Genomic DNA, 18,253 nt, shown 5'->3' with positions numbered 1-18,253 from the left:
TGGTAGAAAATGTGTCCTTTGCAGAAATTATATGTTGCATCTTGTCCAACAGTCTCACACCTTCTCTTAGGTCAAAGAGGAGAGAGAAAAGTGGGAATGGGAAGTTTCTTTTTGCATTCAGGGTCAACAGATTTACAGTGTGAAACTAAACGGAATCTGAAATTTGAGCTAGGAAAAAAGGTCCACTTGAAGGAAATATGGTTTTGGAATGAGTTTTAATAGACAAAAAAGAATGACTGTATGTTTCACCTGGAGATCTCAACAGACAGATGCAGTGTCCCTCCTTTCTGTGTGTTGGAATGAACTTAGGGCAAGAGGAAAATAACCCAAAAAGGCTTTACCAAGGTGATGCTGAGCAAAGTCCTGTCAGGGGAGGATCCCACTCTTTGCAGTAGATGAGATGCCCTGGTGGTGGTGACTGCACTAAGCAAAGTAGTAGGAAAACTACCCTGATGTGGGTGACCCACTTGAAAAATGCATGCTCAAGTTTGCATAAATCCTTAGTTCTCATTAAACATTTAAATGGAGTGGCACGAAATGCACCCCACAGCTTAAGCATGAAGCCAAACAAATCCACTGGACCCAGGTTTGCTGACATAATCAGGGAAATGCAAAGGTGGTATAAAGCTCATTATTTCTTTCAGATCCTGTTTTGGATCCTGCTCATCCGACCCAGAGGACCAAGGTGCCCCAAGAGAGGTTGGCTTCTCTGCCGGGATAACACATGGGCTCTATTTTTAGGCAGATGCCAGGAAGGCTTTTGGGAAGCATATCACAGAGCAGCAATTGTAGGAGCTGTGAGTTGCCAAACAACCACTTTTTAAGCTCTCCTTCCCTGGGTGTGTAGGACCTGCCTGGCTCATTGTCTGCATGGTTTTTTCTTAGCAGAGGAAGGCAGAGTTCTCTGTGTTGAATCACGTCATTACATAGCAGATCTGCTGAGGCTGTGGGGAACTTAAAATAATTGTGCTATAGTTATTCACCAGGGTACATTACATTTGGAATCAGAGGTCACTTTCCTTTCTTTACAAGGGAAAAACGCTGTGAGTGAACCTGTAATTTTGAGTACATTAATTCCAAGACATTTGCAGATACCAAGTGGTTTCCTGGAATAACAGCCTCTCTCAAGAGAAACGTCAAATGCATTTAATCAGCCACATTTAGAGCTCTGCTACATCTGCAAATGAATTATTAATGATCTCAAATGTTTTTGAATGATCCAAAAGTCAGGAATAACATGGCTCTTTAGCTAATCAGCTCTGATTCGGGGCTTCTCCTTTCCACTTTATGCACTAGAGGCTCTGCACCTGCCTGCTGCTGCTAACTGGAGTTCCTGTAGCTCAGATTAACCTCTCTGGAGGCACTTGGGTAGCTGAACAAATGCAAAGTGCAGCTGGCATCCAGCTGTGTCTGTACAGATTTATGCACCATGGAGTAAATAGCCACTGATTGGTGTTGTGCATCTTGGGGGGAAGGTATGGGATGCTCCAGGGAATGTTCCCACATGGCAGTCATCGCTGCACATCACTTTTCCACAGAACTCCTCCATTCCCACAATGCCAGGTTTGACCTGAACTGATGTAAGCCTGGGCTTTGTAAGGTGTGTCTGGAGAGGCATGAGTCTTCTCATTAGTTAGCAACAGCAAGAATGGCACAATGAAGCTGTGAGACAAAGCACAGCTCAGAGCATCCCTGCTCCAGCTTGGGGTCCCCCTTTGGCGTGTTGAGAAAATCGGAGATGGCTTATGTCACTTCTCCTGCAAAATGAGGTGTCTTGTAAAGTGCTTTGGGAAATACTAGCAACTGTCATCTTACATGCAATTCAAACTCCTTCCACTGCAATGTGGAAATACCCTTTTAGAAGAAAATAATTGCAACAGTCTCATTTCTCCAGATGAGGCAATTTGGTTACATTAATTTTTGAATCAACAAGTGTTCTCATTTAAGAGCTCTGGCTGACAAAATAATGGAGCCATCGAGATGCAGATGTAAACAAAGCACTTGCAGTAGCATATGAATTAATGGAAAACCAAAAACATATTAACTCTTATGGGTACCAATACAATGAATTCTAATATATGTACAAAGAAGAACTGCCTCATGCCTTGAGGAAGGTGTTCAGTAGCTTGTTATATTCAGACAAAATGAAGAATTTCTGTTCAATCTGCATGTTGGGGAGGACCTTACGTGTGAGGACACAATGAAGCTTAGTGCAAGTTTTAAGCGGAAGATGTAAGCAGAAACATTTTCTTTGCTGGACAAAAGCCACTGATAGAGAGTATAAACCAGCTGCATCTTGGATGCTGTCAAATCATAGCACACAAGAGGAATTAAAAAATCTCCTTACTTTGCCTGAGTAAAAATTGCAGGGTGGTCACTTTATTTTGTATATAATTACAATAATAAGCTTGATAGTGTGTCTGTTATGGATTATGCATTCTGTGTGCATTATTAACAACATGACTGTTTGTCCCACTACACCCATAAGGAAAACATAAACCACAGACAAATGAAAGCAGAAGCAGCCGTGGCTATTAAGAGCAATTAAGCACTACACAGACTCTCTGCAGGGGGCAACCATGGAGTGGTTTAATGGAGCAGATCTCATGATAGGATATACATTTGGATAATGCTGTCTTGCATATTCAGGTATAACTATCTATTTTTCTGTGGGAGCTCTGGTTGAATAGCAAGAGGCAGCTACAGCTACCAAGAGGGTGCTGCCTATTTAATATTTGCTCATTTCATTTAATTTCAATATGGAGTTGGAAATGAGTTTGTTAGAAATAAAGTACTTCATAGGGAGATTAGTTGTCTGCTTTCTGTGGTTTGAAGAGGAAAGGGTATTGATGTCACTTTTTAGCTTGAAATCTGTTTGAAGCTTCCATGTAGTTCTGTTATACAATGTGTAATTCTATTATTTAAAGCACGACACCCCTTTTCTTGTTTATGAAGATGAACCACAAACAATAAAGTCCCTAATGGCTCGCACATACTGTGAATGAGGTGGTCTTCTATGAAGTGATGTAGTTACTCATGCCAAGATTTGAATTTTCCACAGCTTATTTCCTCTTCTGCTCAGTGTCTGACAGAATCTGTCCTTTTATGCATAGGTTTGTACTGCTGGTTCCTTAGATCCAAAATCCTTCTGGTGTCCAAAATTTTCATTGAGCTGTTCCTGAATAAGAGCCCGGAGGCAGCCAAACAGCTCCCCAGGGCTTTGGTCAGCTCAGGAGCCTGAGTAGCCCAGCCTATGGCAGGAGGGGAATGAAGCTAATAAAACTACCACCAGTCATGCTTCACCATGAGTGACATCTCCTCCGGTTCCTACACACACCTTGAGAATTAGCTTTATTATTGTCTGGTATATGTTCAAGGAAGAATGGCTGGAACGTGGACCTGTGAACCTCTGCCCCTTCACTGGAATAATTTTTTTGAAACAAATCAGCTAAAGAAGTAGAATCACAGAATGGTTTGGGCTGGAAGGGACCTTAAACATCACCTAGTTCCAACACCCCTGACATGGGCAGGGACAGCTTCCACTAGATCAAGTTGCTCACAGCTCCATCCAACCTGGCCTTGAGCATTTCCAAGGATGAGCCTTCTCTGGGCACACTGTTCCAGTGCCTCACCCCCTCACAGTAAAGAGTTTCTTCCTAATATCCAGTCTAAACTTTGGTGGCATTAGGGGAACTATGGTACCACAAATATCAGCTCAAGAGAAAGAGGAGCATCACAGCATAGCGCAGAGACCCACAGCAAGGCTGGCTGGGTTAGGACAGAGGTCATCTAAGGGCAGTTTTAGGGCAAAATAGAAGCAAAGGTTGGCACATTGAAGCATTTTCATCTTCGTTTCCTCAGCACTGTGATTGGGCTGCCTCCCACTGCAATAGCCACGTCCTGCTCAGCCCTGCAGGAGGAGGGTAAGGGGAAAAACTCCTTTTTTAAGCAACATTTTACGTCACCAATGAAAGAAAGGAGGGTAACAAAAGGAAAAAATTGTGGTTTTAATTTTCACTGTGAAAAAAATGGATAAAAATGTATGTATTTTAGCCATGAGCACAAACCCAGCAGCATGCCTGTATGGTGGTAGCAGGAGTGGTGCAAGGTGTTAGCTTTGATGGGTGACTTCACTATCTGCTTAGAGCTGGGGGCAGAGGGCACACATACACTTACATGCTTTAAGGTTACTGCTACAAAAAGAACACATTCAGTGTCTCCTTGACACCCTGCTCATGCTTTGAGCTGCCTGAGGCAAGAGTCAGGGAGAAGATTGTCTTCAGTGAGCTTTGCCCAAGTCCTGATAAATATATTTTTAATTTTTTAGTCTGGTATCATGATGATGTTTACTAAGTGTGTTGAGCAGCATGTTTGCCACCACCATACGCCTCCAGTGAAGCTGTGACTCCTGGGATCCTGCCCTACCTCGGGCTGTTCTGCAGTGCCAGCCCCACACTGCAGCACACAGGTTGCAACCATGTCCAGGGGACCAGATCCCCAGGCCTGGAGGCTGCAGGAGCATGAGTCCTTCTGTATGGTCATCACAGAGCCCTTGGTCTCTCACCAAGCTGAGCCACGGAATGGCAGACTGCTCCCTGGACACAAATGGAGCCTTTGCAGTCAGCCTTTCCAATAAAACTCTTCTTCAGGGAGAAATGTTCTGCAGAGATTGACAAACCATTCCACATTTGGTGTGTGAGGTGAAGTGGTGGGAAGATGCCCTCACTACGCCCAGGAGAGCCAGGCACATGCACAGCCAGCTCTGATGCTGCAGGCAGAACCCCTTCCAGCATTTAACTACAGCCCTGGAAAAACAAAGTGTCTGTCAAGTGGCTATGGAGTTCAGCTGTGGTATGCTGTCTGAGGGTGTGGATGTGGGGAGTAAGTAAAGTCTCCTGTTTAAATATGATCTTGGAAGGCAAATGTGAAATTGTGAAACTTCTTCACTGAAAACGGCAAACATTTATTTACGTCTCAGTACTCCTGTTTTTATTACTCATCCCCAGTTTTACATATTACATATTTAAATATTAAATGTTACTGATTTGACTGAAAGACATTTTTCTAGACTATGAGTATTGTAGGAGCAGTGTTAGGAATAAGGAGACTAAAAATATTAGGAATCAAGGTGATAAAAAATATGATTTGTTAAAAACACAGTTTTGTTTTGAATAAATTCCCAGTGTCACAAGCAAGTGAATCTCAGCAGGTTTGTCTTCCTTTAGAAAACAGACATGAAATTAACTCCGGTATTTTTTCAGTTTAATGTTTAATGTTTTGACTCGTCCAAGTAACAGGAAACTGGAGGATTTTGGAGTGGCCCAGAGCAAGAGCTCTGACTGAGCTCCTGTCGGCTGCAATTGCTCACAGTAATGGTGGCACTGAAGATGAAGTTTTATTTCTGCAGCCTTTGTACTTTGCTTGATTAGATATTGCCTCGCCAAAATCATCCCCCCCACTTAGCAGAGATGAGCTGCTGAAGAATACCACAGGGAAAACCACTTTTAAACTATAATCCTGGAAATGAGCTGTCCTAGTGAAAATCACGTCTGAGTCACAGAGTTACACAAGCACATTTCCTTCTGTAAAAGAGCCAAACCTTTCCAGACCATCTACTGCAGGTCATAACAGGAGACCAAAAGACATTTCAAGTGTCCAAAGTAGTGTACTGAATAACAAAGGTTGTTTGTGTACTTATGTATACATGTAATAGACATTTCACGAAAATATTTTTATCAGACAAACCCATGGTGTTCCTTACACATGAGTTCCCTGCCTACCTTTCCTTGGAGCCTGGCTCTTTCTTTGTGGTTGCCATCACTGCCCTTAAGGATAATACCAATTGGTATTCTTACAGCCCAGAAAACCAGAAGTTTATGCTACCAACTATATTCCATGAGAAAAATAGTATATTTCAGAAGAGTTATCCGTAGAAGTAAAAATATGTTTCCAATTAGTATGACTTTATCAACTGTCACAAAGAAACACAGTCGATTGTCCAGAAATAATTTATTCATCAATCAACAATAAACACTGAATAGAAAAAGCCTTGTAAATAAAACTATATATATAATGCTTTATTTTTTTATTCGATACTCCACAAAAAAACTACAGACAGTAACAAAATAATCCAATTAATCTTAAAAATTTCAAATTATAATTGTCACTCTTCATTTATCATGTTTTATTAACAATGCAAAGGTAATTTGTTTACATATTATAGTTTTACTTGATATCATTAAATTTTTTCTTAAAACACTTGAAGCAATTTGTTGTTTGCCCCATGATTTATAACATATAAGTATATCAATAAACAATATAACAGCTCTGAGAAAGATATGCAGACTGTTCAATGGTAAATAGTCTACCATAGTTGTTTAGTGGGAGAGCAGGAATAAATCACAACTGAATCGGGATAGAAGTCAACACATTGAAGAGAAATAGTATTTGGGGAACAATTACATGTTTTCCATCGCTCGCTTAGTAATGTGATCTCTTTCAAGCTCTGATTTCTCCTGTTTTAGATACTCTAGCACCTTTGCTAGCATATCCTCATCCAGATACTGCCTGTTCTGCGTGTCATCAGCTTCCCCTGCCATGCTGAGCCTTTTGCTGAGCGAAGCCAACTTCGCAGCCTCCTGTGGTTCCAGCTGATTTAGGTGCTCTCTGATGGCCTGCTCCAGGTGATCATCTTCCTGTAGGTTGCTTTCAGAAGCTGGGACTCGTTTCATCTGGTTCGTGTTGATTACTTCGGGATATTTTGCCAACACCTTGGCCAAGTAATCGGCCAGTTCTTCGTCCTTCTCATTCAGTTTTTCATATTCCATTTGTCGCCTTTCCAAATCGTTCATCCAGGCAGCTTTAGGAAACAGGTGTCCTTTCAGTCTTCTGGGAATGTAAGACAGTCTTGGCAAATCATTGTCTTGATTAAGACGATTTAGTAAATAGGAGGGATTCTGATTAGCTAAATTGTCATTTCCCAGAAGACTGACAATATCTTCGATATTGAGGTCTTCAGGTAGATTTTCTGGGATAAGAGGCTGCTTCATGTACCCGTTTTTAGAGTTTACATTATTTTTAAATATATCGCTCTGTCCTAGATTGGTTTCAGCTATCTCGTCGAGGTCTTCTGGGAATTCTACTTCCTGCTCAGCTTCCAACCTTTCACTCTGAAGCTGCTTTTTTTCTCCAGCTTTCAATATGTCTATTAAATCCTCAGGAGGAATTTGTAAATTCCTTGAGATTTCTATCAGCTGAGCTATAGACTGAGGATCAAGTTGTTTATCCAAAAACATTGATGCTCTTTTTTCCTCAAGTTCTCCAGTCCTTAATTTCCTATTCCCAGCACTACCCATCAGCCTCTTCAGGTAATAATTCATTAGCTTTGAAACATCCTCTGACATTTGATCTTTATTGTCTCTTCTTATTTCATCCTCAAGGAAGTTGAGCTTCCCTGATCTTTTCATTTCATCGTCAATCTCCTCTTCATGTTTATCAATTTCCTCTTTGCTGTCTTTTATCTCTTCCTGGGTTTGGCTTTCCACTTTTTCCTCTACGGGATTCCAATCTTCTCCTCCAACCACATCTTCATAGGCAATGTTATTCACTTTATACACATCATCTTCATCGTCTGTATACAATTTCTGGTCCTCATCCAGCCTTTCTTTCTTGTGGTTACTCGGTCCTGCCATCTTCCCCAGCTCCTGAAACACAGACTCCAGCGTGGCAAGGCTTTGGGGGGTGTACTGCTCTTCCACGATTTCATTGGTACGCTTGAAAGGACTGTCTCTTGAACTGTCTTCGTAGTGCCCAAGCGGCATTTTGAGATACTTTTGCCACCTCTCAGGCCACTTGTAAGCCTCGTAATCATCACTTACTCCAGCTGGAAAGCTGTTATCTGAACTCAGACCGTAAGGTTTATTCTCCTTTGGGCCAGCTTTTGACTCTTTCTCAGCTTGCCGCAAGGCTTCCAACATTACCTTAACCCACTGGGACTCATCTTCAGTCAAAGAATCCCTTACATTATCTGGTAGGTGAGTCTGATCCTTGCTTTCTTTCTGTTGCAGGAGATATGGGACACTTTGATAAGAGCTGTAATCAGGGCTGCTTTCTCCCTTGTTAGCTTGCTTGCGAAGATCTTCTATGTATTCCAGTGCTTTGATCATATCAGGATTTGGGAGTCTTTGTAAGTTTTTCATTACATAGTCTGGATCTTTCTGAAGCAGCTGATGCTGCTGGAAGGAAGCTGCATCAACCCAACAGATGAGGACAAAGAAAAAAGTGAGAGTGCAGGCTGCTCCAGGCTGGAAGGTTTTAGTTTCTGCCATATTTAAAATATTTCCTTTAAATAAAGAAGAAAAAGAAAAAAAGAAGCAGTTAACATACAGAGACAGACTTAGGAAACTGAGCTATGCTAGAAATTTCTTATCTTTAAGCTCTACATACTTTATGAACATTAATTTTCCAATGACAGCAAAATAGTACAAAATACCAATCCTATATAGCTCATGAAATGCCCATAGAAGAATATAGATGCCATTTTAGTTATGAAAATGAAGCTCCTAAATGGTAAAATTGATGTATCCATATATTTAAATGCTGCTCAAAATATTAATATTAAAACTGCAGACAGAATTATTTTGTGAGATTGCTCCATAAGGCATCTAATTTCATGCCGGGATAATATTTCTGAATGGTGCTAGACTGTAATAAAATTAATGTGATGAAGTGGAGAACATGGCATATAAAATTACTTGCAAGTTTTTTTCTGTGATTACTGATAGTGCTATTTCTTCCTTTTTTGCTTTTTCATTTAAAAACCCCATTATTTGTATTACAGGTGAATTTTAATTAATGACTCTATGAGTCACTTTCCTATGGGCAATGATTCCCTATATGAGTGACAAACTATAATTTATCCTAAAGGTACAATATAATTTCACTGAATCCCTTAAAACCCATCTTGGAAATGAGCTTGAGTAGGTACGTTCTGAGTGGTGATTTCATTCATTTGCTCATTCATTCACTTCAGCAGAAATTGAATCAGGTCCCAGGACAGGCAGAAACATGACCATTGGCAAATTCAGTTAGAATAGATCAGTAGAAGCCCATGTCTGCCCAGCTTACGCCAGTCAACAATAAACTCTGGAGCAGAATTGGGATAAATATGCCTCCAACTGAATTAAGATGATTATAGCACCACTGTGTATGAGGATACAGCTGTACAAGCCCAGCCTTGCAGGGAGCTGAGCACCCTCCACACAGCACAGAGAAAAACTGGCATCAGTCATATTTCCTAAGAGATGCTCAGGTACTGATACACTTGGGCCATGAGAGAGATCAGACTTTTTTCTGATCCAGTTACACTAACAAATAAAGTAAAATAACAAGAAAGGAATTATAAAGATAGAAACTGCTTTGATTAATTGACCTATTTTGGTTCCTTTGGTTTTTGGCTTGGTAAAAGCATCCTGTTGAGACATTGGTGGTTCATGACAAACTGAATGAGCTATGTATATCACTATTTACCCACTGCTGTAAGTAGAGAGTGAGCATGAATATGCTCATTTCAGCTCACTTGTAGATTTTTCTGCTCAGTTTTTGTTCTTAACATAATGTGACTTAACTAAATAATTAAAGCACTATCAGTTCAGAGAGCTGCTGTTTTCCCCTTCAGTGTGCTTGGGAAAACTAACAGTCATGATAGCAAACAATTTCCCCAAACATTTCTGGCTTCAAGCCTGGATATGTTTGAGCATTGATTTCACATAGGATTAGTTCAACAGCTAAGAAGGTCCCACCCTTCATATCTGAATTTGCCCTGACAAACAAAGCTCACAACATTTCATCATTCCTTCAAGTCACTTTCCTGTCACAGAAAAGGTATTAGCCCTGTGCATAAATGTGTGTCTCCATGAAAAAAAAAAGAAAAAAAAGAAAGGCAATTTGCTGCTTTCTGTAGCAAATAAATTAAATTAAGGCTTTCTTTTCCAGCAAAGAGACTGGTTATTAACAGAGTTGATTGATTAGTGCATGAGAAACTGTCCTTTCCGAAGGGTGGGGGAAGGGAGATTCATTCCATAATCATTTACCAAGCACCTCCCACTCCCAAAGACCAGGAACTCACCCTCCTTCACTGCACAATTTGGATTGTTACAGCCTTTGTAAAGCTGTTGGCATCCCATTATATCAAATGTGTGCAGCCAGGCAAAGTTTAGTTTAGCGTTCCACAAGGACATTGCTCAACTGGATATTTCCTTTGCAGGAATAACAGGCCATTGGCTCCTGTCTTCATATTTTGTGTGCATTTGCTTCTAGGTCAATTTCCACTTCTAATTTATTGGTAGATAACTTGAAAGCCTTGTCAAATGGATCTGGGAATGATTTATTTAAAAGCTTTGAGTTTCGGTCATAAATCTTGTCATTAATATAACTCTAAGGTAACTCCTCCCCAGCCCTTCAGACTTTAATTCTTTTTTTTTTTTTTTAAAGAGGACATTTTAGACTATCTTTAGGATCTATAGTAAACATTCTCTGCTGTGCCTCTCAAAGGTCAATATACTAAAACGGCTCTTTTGTCTCCAGATGGATAGTTGTGAAGCTAGTCTAGATAGAGAATATTTCTCCTCTATTAGCACCTAACAAACAGGAAAATCATCTTTTAGCCAACAAATGAAGATGAAGAAGTTCCTCCTTACAAATGAGGTATCATGTTAACAATTTAAAACGTACAAAGGCAATGCAGACTGACAAAAGTTCCCTAAAAAACAAACACAAAAATAATCTCCTTTCTGGGATGTTTCCATGGTAGCAGTAATTTTTTTCTCTCAATCTCTCTCAGCAGTTGTCTCTGATGTGACGGTAATATTTCCAGTGAAATTTGCTATGAAACTCATAGGTTTTCATGTAGATGTGTCCCTGCCCTGACAGTCTGAGGCAAAATCTAACAGCATTTTTCATAAGATAAATATATCATGCACTCTCCCGCCCGGTTTTCTTTTTTTGCCATAAATAACACGGCTGCAGTAAATTTGCCTTGTTTAAAAGCGTCCCTGTGCAAGGACTGAAACATGAACAAAACAACAACGAGGTGAGCAGAAGGGCACAAACCCAAATCCCCGGCAGTTCCGAGCGAATATAACGACTGTTTGCATACGGACACATCTGGGAAGCGAGTCGGGGCGCTGTTTGCGTCCCAGGGAACCTCTCTGCCCGTACTCGGTGCCTGAAGTGCCATGTCGGTGACCCGGCACGACTGAGCGCCATCGCTGACGGGAGCGCTCTGCTCCCGTCTTCAGCCACGAGCGATGCCGAGAACACGTACATAACATATATATGCGCACAACGACGGGGTCACGTTTTACAGAGATAGTTTTCATCGCAAGCCCCGGCCCCACTGCCTCGCTGCGCGGCTTCACCGCTCGCTCGGTGTGGGTTCCCCGCCGGTGCAGCCGAGGGACGGCGGTACCGGGGCTCCTCCACGCCCGCCCGGCGCATCCCTACCTGCCTCTCCTGCCTCTCCCGCCGCTCCTGCCGCTCCCGCCGCCTTCAGCACCGGGACAGCGCCCGCTTATACCGCCCTCGCCCGCACGTCACGGCCGCGCCCCGCCCCGCCCCGCCCGGCCGGCGGAGCCGCGCAGGGACCCCCATCCACCCGGGCGGGCAGCCGGCAGGGAGGGTAAAACCGGGAGCGGCAAAGGCAGGGGGAAGTGGAAAGAGGGAGAAGAGTAAAAGCGAAAGAGGGAAAAAAAACGCGAAAAAAAAAAAAAAGGCAAGAGGGAAAAGGAGGCGAGGAAAAAAAGCAGAGTAAAAGGGGAAAAGGATTAAAAAGAAAAAAAAAAAAAAACAACAAAAACAAAAAGGCAGACGTGATACAGCCATTGCCTTCTGCTTCTCAGCTCCTACGGGCTGGGAGGGGGACTTGAGAAACCCGACCTGCACATCGGGGTGGATGATGATGGCCCTCACCTCGGGGGGTGGGTGAAGCCGACCCACACCTCGGGGTGGGTGCCAGCCAAGCCAGCAGCAGGACACACGCCTAGAGCTGTGGGGCAGGAACGGAGCTGGGGACACGCAGGGCTGAAGGTCGGTGTGAGCCCAAGTGTGAGGAAAAACCCTGTGCACAAGGGTCAGTGTGAGTGTGATGCAACTGTGTGCCTGGCTGTGCCCATGCCCCGGCAGGAACTGGCCTTTCAATAGCTATGGTCAGCAAGGGTTTTTTTATTTATTTTCTTTAGTTCACTGACTGAGCCATTGTAGCACAGCTCTGGCTTTGCCACAGGGCAGGGACAGTCCACGGCATCTGTGTCCTCATCATCAGGCGTGGGAGGCCCAGAAGCTCCGGACCAACTACAGGAGGGTGCCCCTGGGGGAGGGAGCTGTGCGGGGGGAATGACACTCCTCCATTGTGTGCCTGAAATAGATGGAAAAACTGAAGCACGTCAGGAAAAGATAAGGTAGAAGGTTCCCCTGCCCCGGTAGCCCCCTGCCCTGGCCTGCGATGTGGGAGAGGGAAAGCTCCCCAATTCTTCAAGGCTCTGCCTCTGTCAGTGGCTGTAGCATGGGTCTGGGACCAAGCTGGCACTCACCCAGATGGGGATGGAGCCAGAAAGGAACTACCCACCTCTGGCACCACTGCCAGGCACCACTGGCGATGCCCTCACAGTTTTAACTCCATTTTCAGCACTCCAAGTGCAAAGGGTAGTGCTTGCACGCCTGGATCACTAGGGGTGAGTAAGTACTACTATGCCATAAATCACAAAGCACAAGATGTTACACATTGCTTCAGCTGATGCTTGGGCTTTGCTTTTCCTTCTTGCTTCCTTTCTATTCCAGGAAGGTGTTTTACTTTGGCTTTTAAGTAGGATTCTTTTATCCAAAAATAAATCTTTCCTGACAATTTTGACCTTTTATAGCACAAAATGGAAAAAAACCTTAGGATGAATATATCTTTCAACCAATAAATGTTACCAAATTAAATTGTCCTAAGAACAGAAAGGTAGAAATGATTGTAGCCATGAACAGAGACAAAAAGACTATCCTGGCTGCATCTGCTCTAGTTGACATGGAGATCTGGAAACAGAGATCTTTTTCACCTCACACAGTTTTATGAGTAAAATACAGTATCAGTTTTTGTGCTGAAACTCTTCAGCAGCAGCTTGTTTCAGGCCCCAGATACCATCCAACATGCTCACTTTCACCACCAGACCCAGGAAGAAAAGACCCAAACGAATGTTGCATTAGGGCCCGTGATGGCAACTGTGAAGAAGGGAAAAATAGGGCATCTGCTGCAGTAAGCAGAAGGAAAGGCCCAAGTGCCCCTGGGCAGCTGGGATTGTATTGCTGAACACCACATCCCCTTCAGAAAGACTCTGAATGCCCACAAAACATAGCACTGCAGACACTGCTGTTGCTAATACACCTCAGTCAATGGAGAAAATACTCAGTGTGATCAAAACAAACAAAAAAACAATAACAAAAAACACCAGAAGAAAATTACTTGATTCAGATTTTCAGGATTTTTCTTGTGCCTCTGCAGGTAAAATGCCTCTGCCATTAGACTCTTGTGCATTCTGCCACCAAATGCCTAATGCATCTAGCAAATCCTTTGCCATGAAATCATCCTGCTGAACCCCATCCATCTATCTCTGCTCTTTAGATTAGTGCATGTTTTAGACAACCCAGATTAATTGGCACATCAGGGAGATTCCATCCTCCTTAACCACTCACCTGAGATTTACAGCACGTAAAGTCAGGCAGACACTAGACTTAGGTCTCTGCTGTGGCTATTCTGGGTTCAGTGGATAAAATTTACCAAAGGCTGTCTACAATTCAGCTGTCAATTTTACTCCATATCAAAAAATGTTGCCTGGACTTTGCACTTATGACTGGTTGCATCTGCACAATCCTATAAGGAGGGCTTTACTGAATGTACTTTTTTTGTTCATATTGAATGTATGGCATTCTTTTCCTCAGAATGAGTCATGCAACAGAAAATTTGATCTGTTCTGTCATCAGAAGTTCCGTGGCATTTTATACAAGAGTGTGATCACATCACAGCATCTCTTAATTTTAGGATATTGCATTAGAACTAGCTTAGTATCAACTGCTTAGGCAAAGGAGCTTGGTGATCTTGTTTTTCTGAGTGCATTTTGACTGTGCTGCATCCTTTTGTGGATCCTGGAACAGACCAGCTATATACACAATGATTCTCTGAACAGCTGCCTTGTCACATGCTCTACCTTACCTAGTCATGCATCATGAGAAGATAAAAGTTAATCAATCACCTTGCACCTTGCTTCAAAGGGCTTTTATTCCATTTCATGTAAGAAAGAGGGCATGGGTGGGAGGTGGGGGGTACTCCACTGCATCAAACAGAGGCCATAGGACTCCAGCCCACTCTCTTGTGTCCCACTCAGCTGAAAGATCATCATCGCCAAAGTTACTGGAAAAGAAAAGTCAGGCAACTTGTCTTCAGGAGAAGCAAGGTCTGGCACAGTCACTGATGTCACTGTCCTTGTGCTCAGGCCCTGGGACAGCAGCAGCACCAGTGGCGTGATGAACCATGGCCAGAACCACCACTGATCACGCACTGCAGCCTCCCACCAGAGCTGCCTCCCACCACACCTGCCCAGCTCACAGGAGAGGATGGAACAATGATCTTGCTGTATGACTATCCCAGCAGCAGTGTGCAGGCAGCACATTTGTCTGGGCTGTAGCCCTTTTCTAAACACCAAAATAGTTTTGCAGTTTGTGCCCTTCACTTCAGCTCTAGCTCTCTCCTCCTCTAATTCATGTCACCAAAGATCAGCGCTGCTTAAAAATAAAGCAGGGTTGTGTCAATATTGATTATTTCCCCCCTTCCTCTGTTTCCAGTAGCAACTAAAAATAATTTACAATTCATTACAGACATGGCATTTCCTGCAGAATAAGTGCCATTGTCACATTTAAATTCAGTCCGTATCTGACTTGAATATCTGCATTTAGTCTGTATAAAATGAGAAAGAGGGTTTTTTTCATCAGAAAAAAGCTCATCTGCCATCATAGATATAGATTCTTTTAAATTATTTTAATTTTAAAATACTCAAACTCTGCTTGTGTCCAACATCAGACTTGTTATTTTCTGCTCATTTGCATGCTTAAAGAATCAATCATATTTGTATGCCAATAGTTTTGGCCTCCCTAAATTTAGTGCATAAAAAATGCTCAATTTCATTACCAAAGCCATAAGGGGAGGGATAAATACAGCATTGTAAGGAAAAGTAAGGGCTTTGCAGTTTGTAACCACAGTCCTTAAAAACAGGGATGTCAAGGCAAGGGCCTGCTGGCTGTAGATCACTGGGCTTTACTCCACGCTGCAATGAGATTAGTAGGTTTAAACACCAGCCTGACCGACACGTCTCCCTGAAGGGACGTTTCAAGAACAGGTTTTGATAAGGAAAAACAAAAAAAACCAAATCCTTCCTTTTACCCAACATTACATGCTCAGGATTTCAGGCTGCCTGCTTGTAAAAAAAATAACCAGGAAGAGGAGCCTTAGGGTAGGCTTGGCTGCCACCCCTGAGACATGGGTGTGTGCCCACCTCTGCAGCAGGACACACCAACCACCTTGCCAGTGTCATTGTTTCAGCACCAGCTCCTTGTGCCACTAGTGGGGTTTCCATACCTGTATGCCTGAGGCTTCCTTGGCACCCGGAGAGCCTGTGCAGGTGCCCACAGGAGGAGGTGGCAAGATAGGTGGCAGCTTGGTTGAGGGCACCTGGCAGGCTCTTGTTCCATGCATGCCCAGCAACCTGCACAGCAGCCCCCCTGGCCCAGCACAACTGCTTAGGGCAGAGTTAAACTGCAATGGGAATCACTGCCCTGCAATGGGAATCACTGCCCTGCAATGGGAATCACTGCTCTGCAATGGGAATCACTGCTCTGCAATGGGAATCACAGCCCTGCAATGGGAATCACTGCTCTGCAATGGGAATCACAGCCCTGCAATGGGAATCACAGCCCTGCAATGGGAATCACAGCCCTGCAATGGGAATCACAGCCCTGCAATGGGAATCACAGCCCTGCAATGGGAATCACTGCCCTGCAATGGGAATCACAGCCCTGCAATGGGAATCACAGCCCTGCAATGGGAATCACTGCTCTGCAATGGGAATCACTGCTCTGCAATGGGAATCACAGCCCTGCAATGGGAATCACAGCCCTGCAATGGGAATCACTGCCCTGCAATGGGAATCACTGCTCTGCAATGGGAATCACTGCTCTGCAATGGGAATCACAGCCCTGCAATGGGAATCACTGCCCTGCAATGGGAATCACTGCCCTGCAATGGGAATCACAGCCCTGCAATGGGAATCACTGCCCTGCAATGGGAATCACTGCCCTGCAATGGGAATCACTGCTCTGCAATGGGAATCACTGCTCTGCAATGGGAATCACAGCCCTGCAATGGGAATCACTGCCCTGCAATGGGAATCACTGCTCTGCATGGCAATCACAGCCCTGCAATGGCAATCACAGCCCTGCAATGGAAGCACTGCTCTGCAATGGGAATCACAGTCCTGCAATAGGAATCACGTTCTGCAATGGGAATCACAGCCCTGCAATGGGAATCACAGCCCTGCAATGGGAATCACTGTTCTGCAATAGGAATCACAGCTCTGCAACGGGAATCACGGCCCTGCACCTATGGCAGCTCAGCCCTCCTGCACAGGGCTGGGGGTCACTTGAGGCTCAGCTCTTCTGTGCCTGCTTAGAGTCCTTCCTGGGCTTTGTCACCTCTCAAGTGCCTCTTGTTTTCTCCAGTGACTGCTGGAGGAGCCCAGCCCTGTTGCCTCACTGCTCCTACCTCCCTGCCCAGTGACCTACACTTGATGCCTCAAGCTTGGGACAACAAGGGTCCACCCCATAGCAGAAACCCCCTGCTCAGGGCAGGAGAATGGGATCTATCAGCTCAGCCAGGACCAGAGGAGCAGAGAAGCCTGCACTAGAAAGAGCTGCAAAAGCAGCAGATGAATCAACAGGGTGAGTTTACTGCTATACTTGTTCCAGTGCAGCCTCCAGTTTGAGTACAATGCACAGGAATAGCAGAACACCAACGGATTAGGGAATATATGTCTTCTCATATAAACACCAAATTATTTTTATCCCCAGGCCTCCCACACACACATACTCACATATTTTCTTCCGTGGAGTTTCAAGGCTTTTCACAAGCCTGTGACATCTGCTTACCAACATTTGGTGTAAAAATATCGGTATCTTCTCTGCACGGCTGTTCTGAGTGCTACATTTACCAGCCAGTAAAGATCAAGAGTCTCCTGGGAGCTGGCTGGATCAAACTGTCATGATTTCAGCACTGCTTTGCGTCAGACAGCAGAATTTAAAGTCAAAACACAGATAGTTGAGGGAGGAAGACAATGTGAAACCCTGAGTCATACCCTGCTGAGGGTGAGGAGAACGGATTAATAGACAGCAAACATGAATGAAACCGAAGGGTTCGTTTTAGTCATGAGGCTGCTTCTGAAACCCAAAATAGGATTTATTTTTAGTTGTTGAGCATGAAAAGAGGATTTCTTTGCACCTTGCCAAGGAGAAGTTGAGAGAAGAGTTTTAATTAGCGTGGGGCAGGCTCCCCTTTCCCTTGACACTCCAAGGAGCTCAGCTGCAGGGCTTGCTGTGCTCAGGCAGGGTTTGCTGCTCGCAGGTTGCTCTAACGATGCGTCACCCACAGGACACTGCACGACCTGGCAACTTTTAGCATTGTTTGGACACAAAAGCCTCAGCCAACTTTTCTTTGCTAAAGTTGAGCCCAAAACGTCTGCTGATAACCAGGTTACTTCTTCCTGAGGAGTTGCACGGCTCCCCGGTGCTGACTCGTGGGAGAAGGAGACAAAGGAACCACGCCTTGGGAGCTGGGGAAACTGCACAGGTTCACCCAAAATCATTGGAGATTACATAACTGAGACCTGAGCCTTTCAGAGCAGCTGTGGCAACAACCATCATCAGCAGACAGCAAAACCAGTTTGCCTCTGCCTTCCTGTGTCAAGCTCCTTGGCTGGTGTGAGTGTCCAATTTGGGGTATTGGTCACTTTGGGGTATTTGGGTCAGCCAGAATTGTCTTTCAGTGACATTTTTTCATAAGAGAACACAAAAATTTTACAAGAGAGAAAAAAGTTGGCACAACAGTGATCTGTACACACATTTATGTGAGTTTTCATTTTAAATAAATAGAGAGAAGTGCTTTCACAGCTGTGCA

General features: G+C 43.9%; 1 protein-coding gene across 2 annotated transcripts; it reads right to left on the bottom strand.

Moving 5' to 3' along the window:
- Positions 1-5,992: 5,992 nt before the first annotated feature.
- On the bottom strand, positions 5,993-11,602 carry SCG2 (secretogranin II). Of its 2 annotated transcripts, none has more exons than XM_032697881.1 (2): positions 11,503-11,602; positions 5,993-8,341 (listed from the first exon to the last, which is right to left on the bottom strand). In XM_032697881.1, the coding sequence occupies exon 2, from the start codon at positions 8,325-8,327 to the stop codon at positions 6,459-6,461; it is 1,869 nt and encodes a 622-aa protein (XP_032553772.1). In that variant the 5' UTR covers positions 8,328-8,341; positions 11,503-11,602; the 3' UTR covers positions 5,993-6,458. The 2 variants fall into 2 exon arrangements, with proteins under 2 accessions (XP_032553772.1, XP_032553771.1); XM_032697880.1 differs by lacking the exon at positions 11,503-11,602 and adding an exon at positions 11,110-11,251.
- Positions 11,603-18,253: the final 6,651 nt, after the last annotated feature.

Source organism: Chiroxiphia lanceolata, chromosome 10, assembly GCF_009829145.1.
Source record: "Chiroxiphia lanceolata isolate bChiLan1 chromosome 10, bChiLan1.pri, whole genome shotgun sequence".
Taxonomy (NCBI): domain Eukaryota; kingdom Metazoa; phylum Chordata; class Aves; order Passeriformes; family Pipridae; genus Chiroxiphia; species Chiroxiphia lanceolata.
Note: the sequence above shows the minus strand (reverse complement) of the source record. Positions and strands in the feature narration are given on the sequence as shown.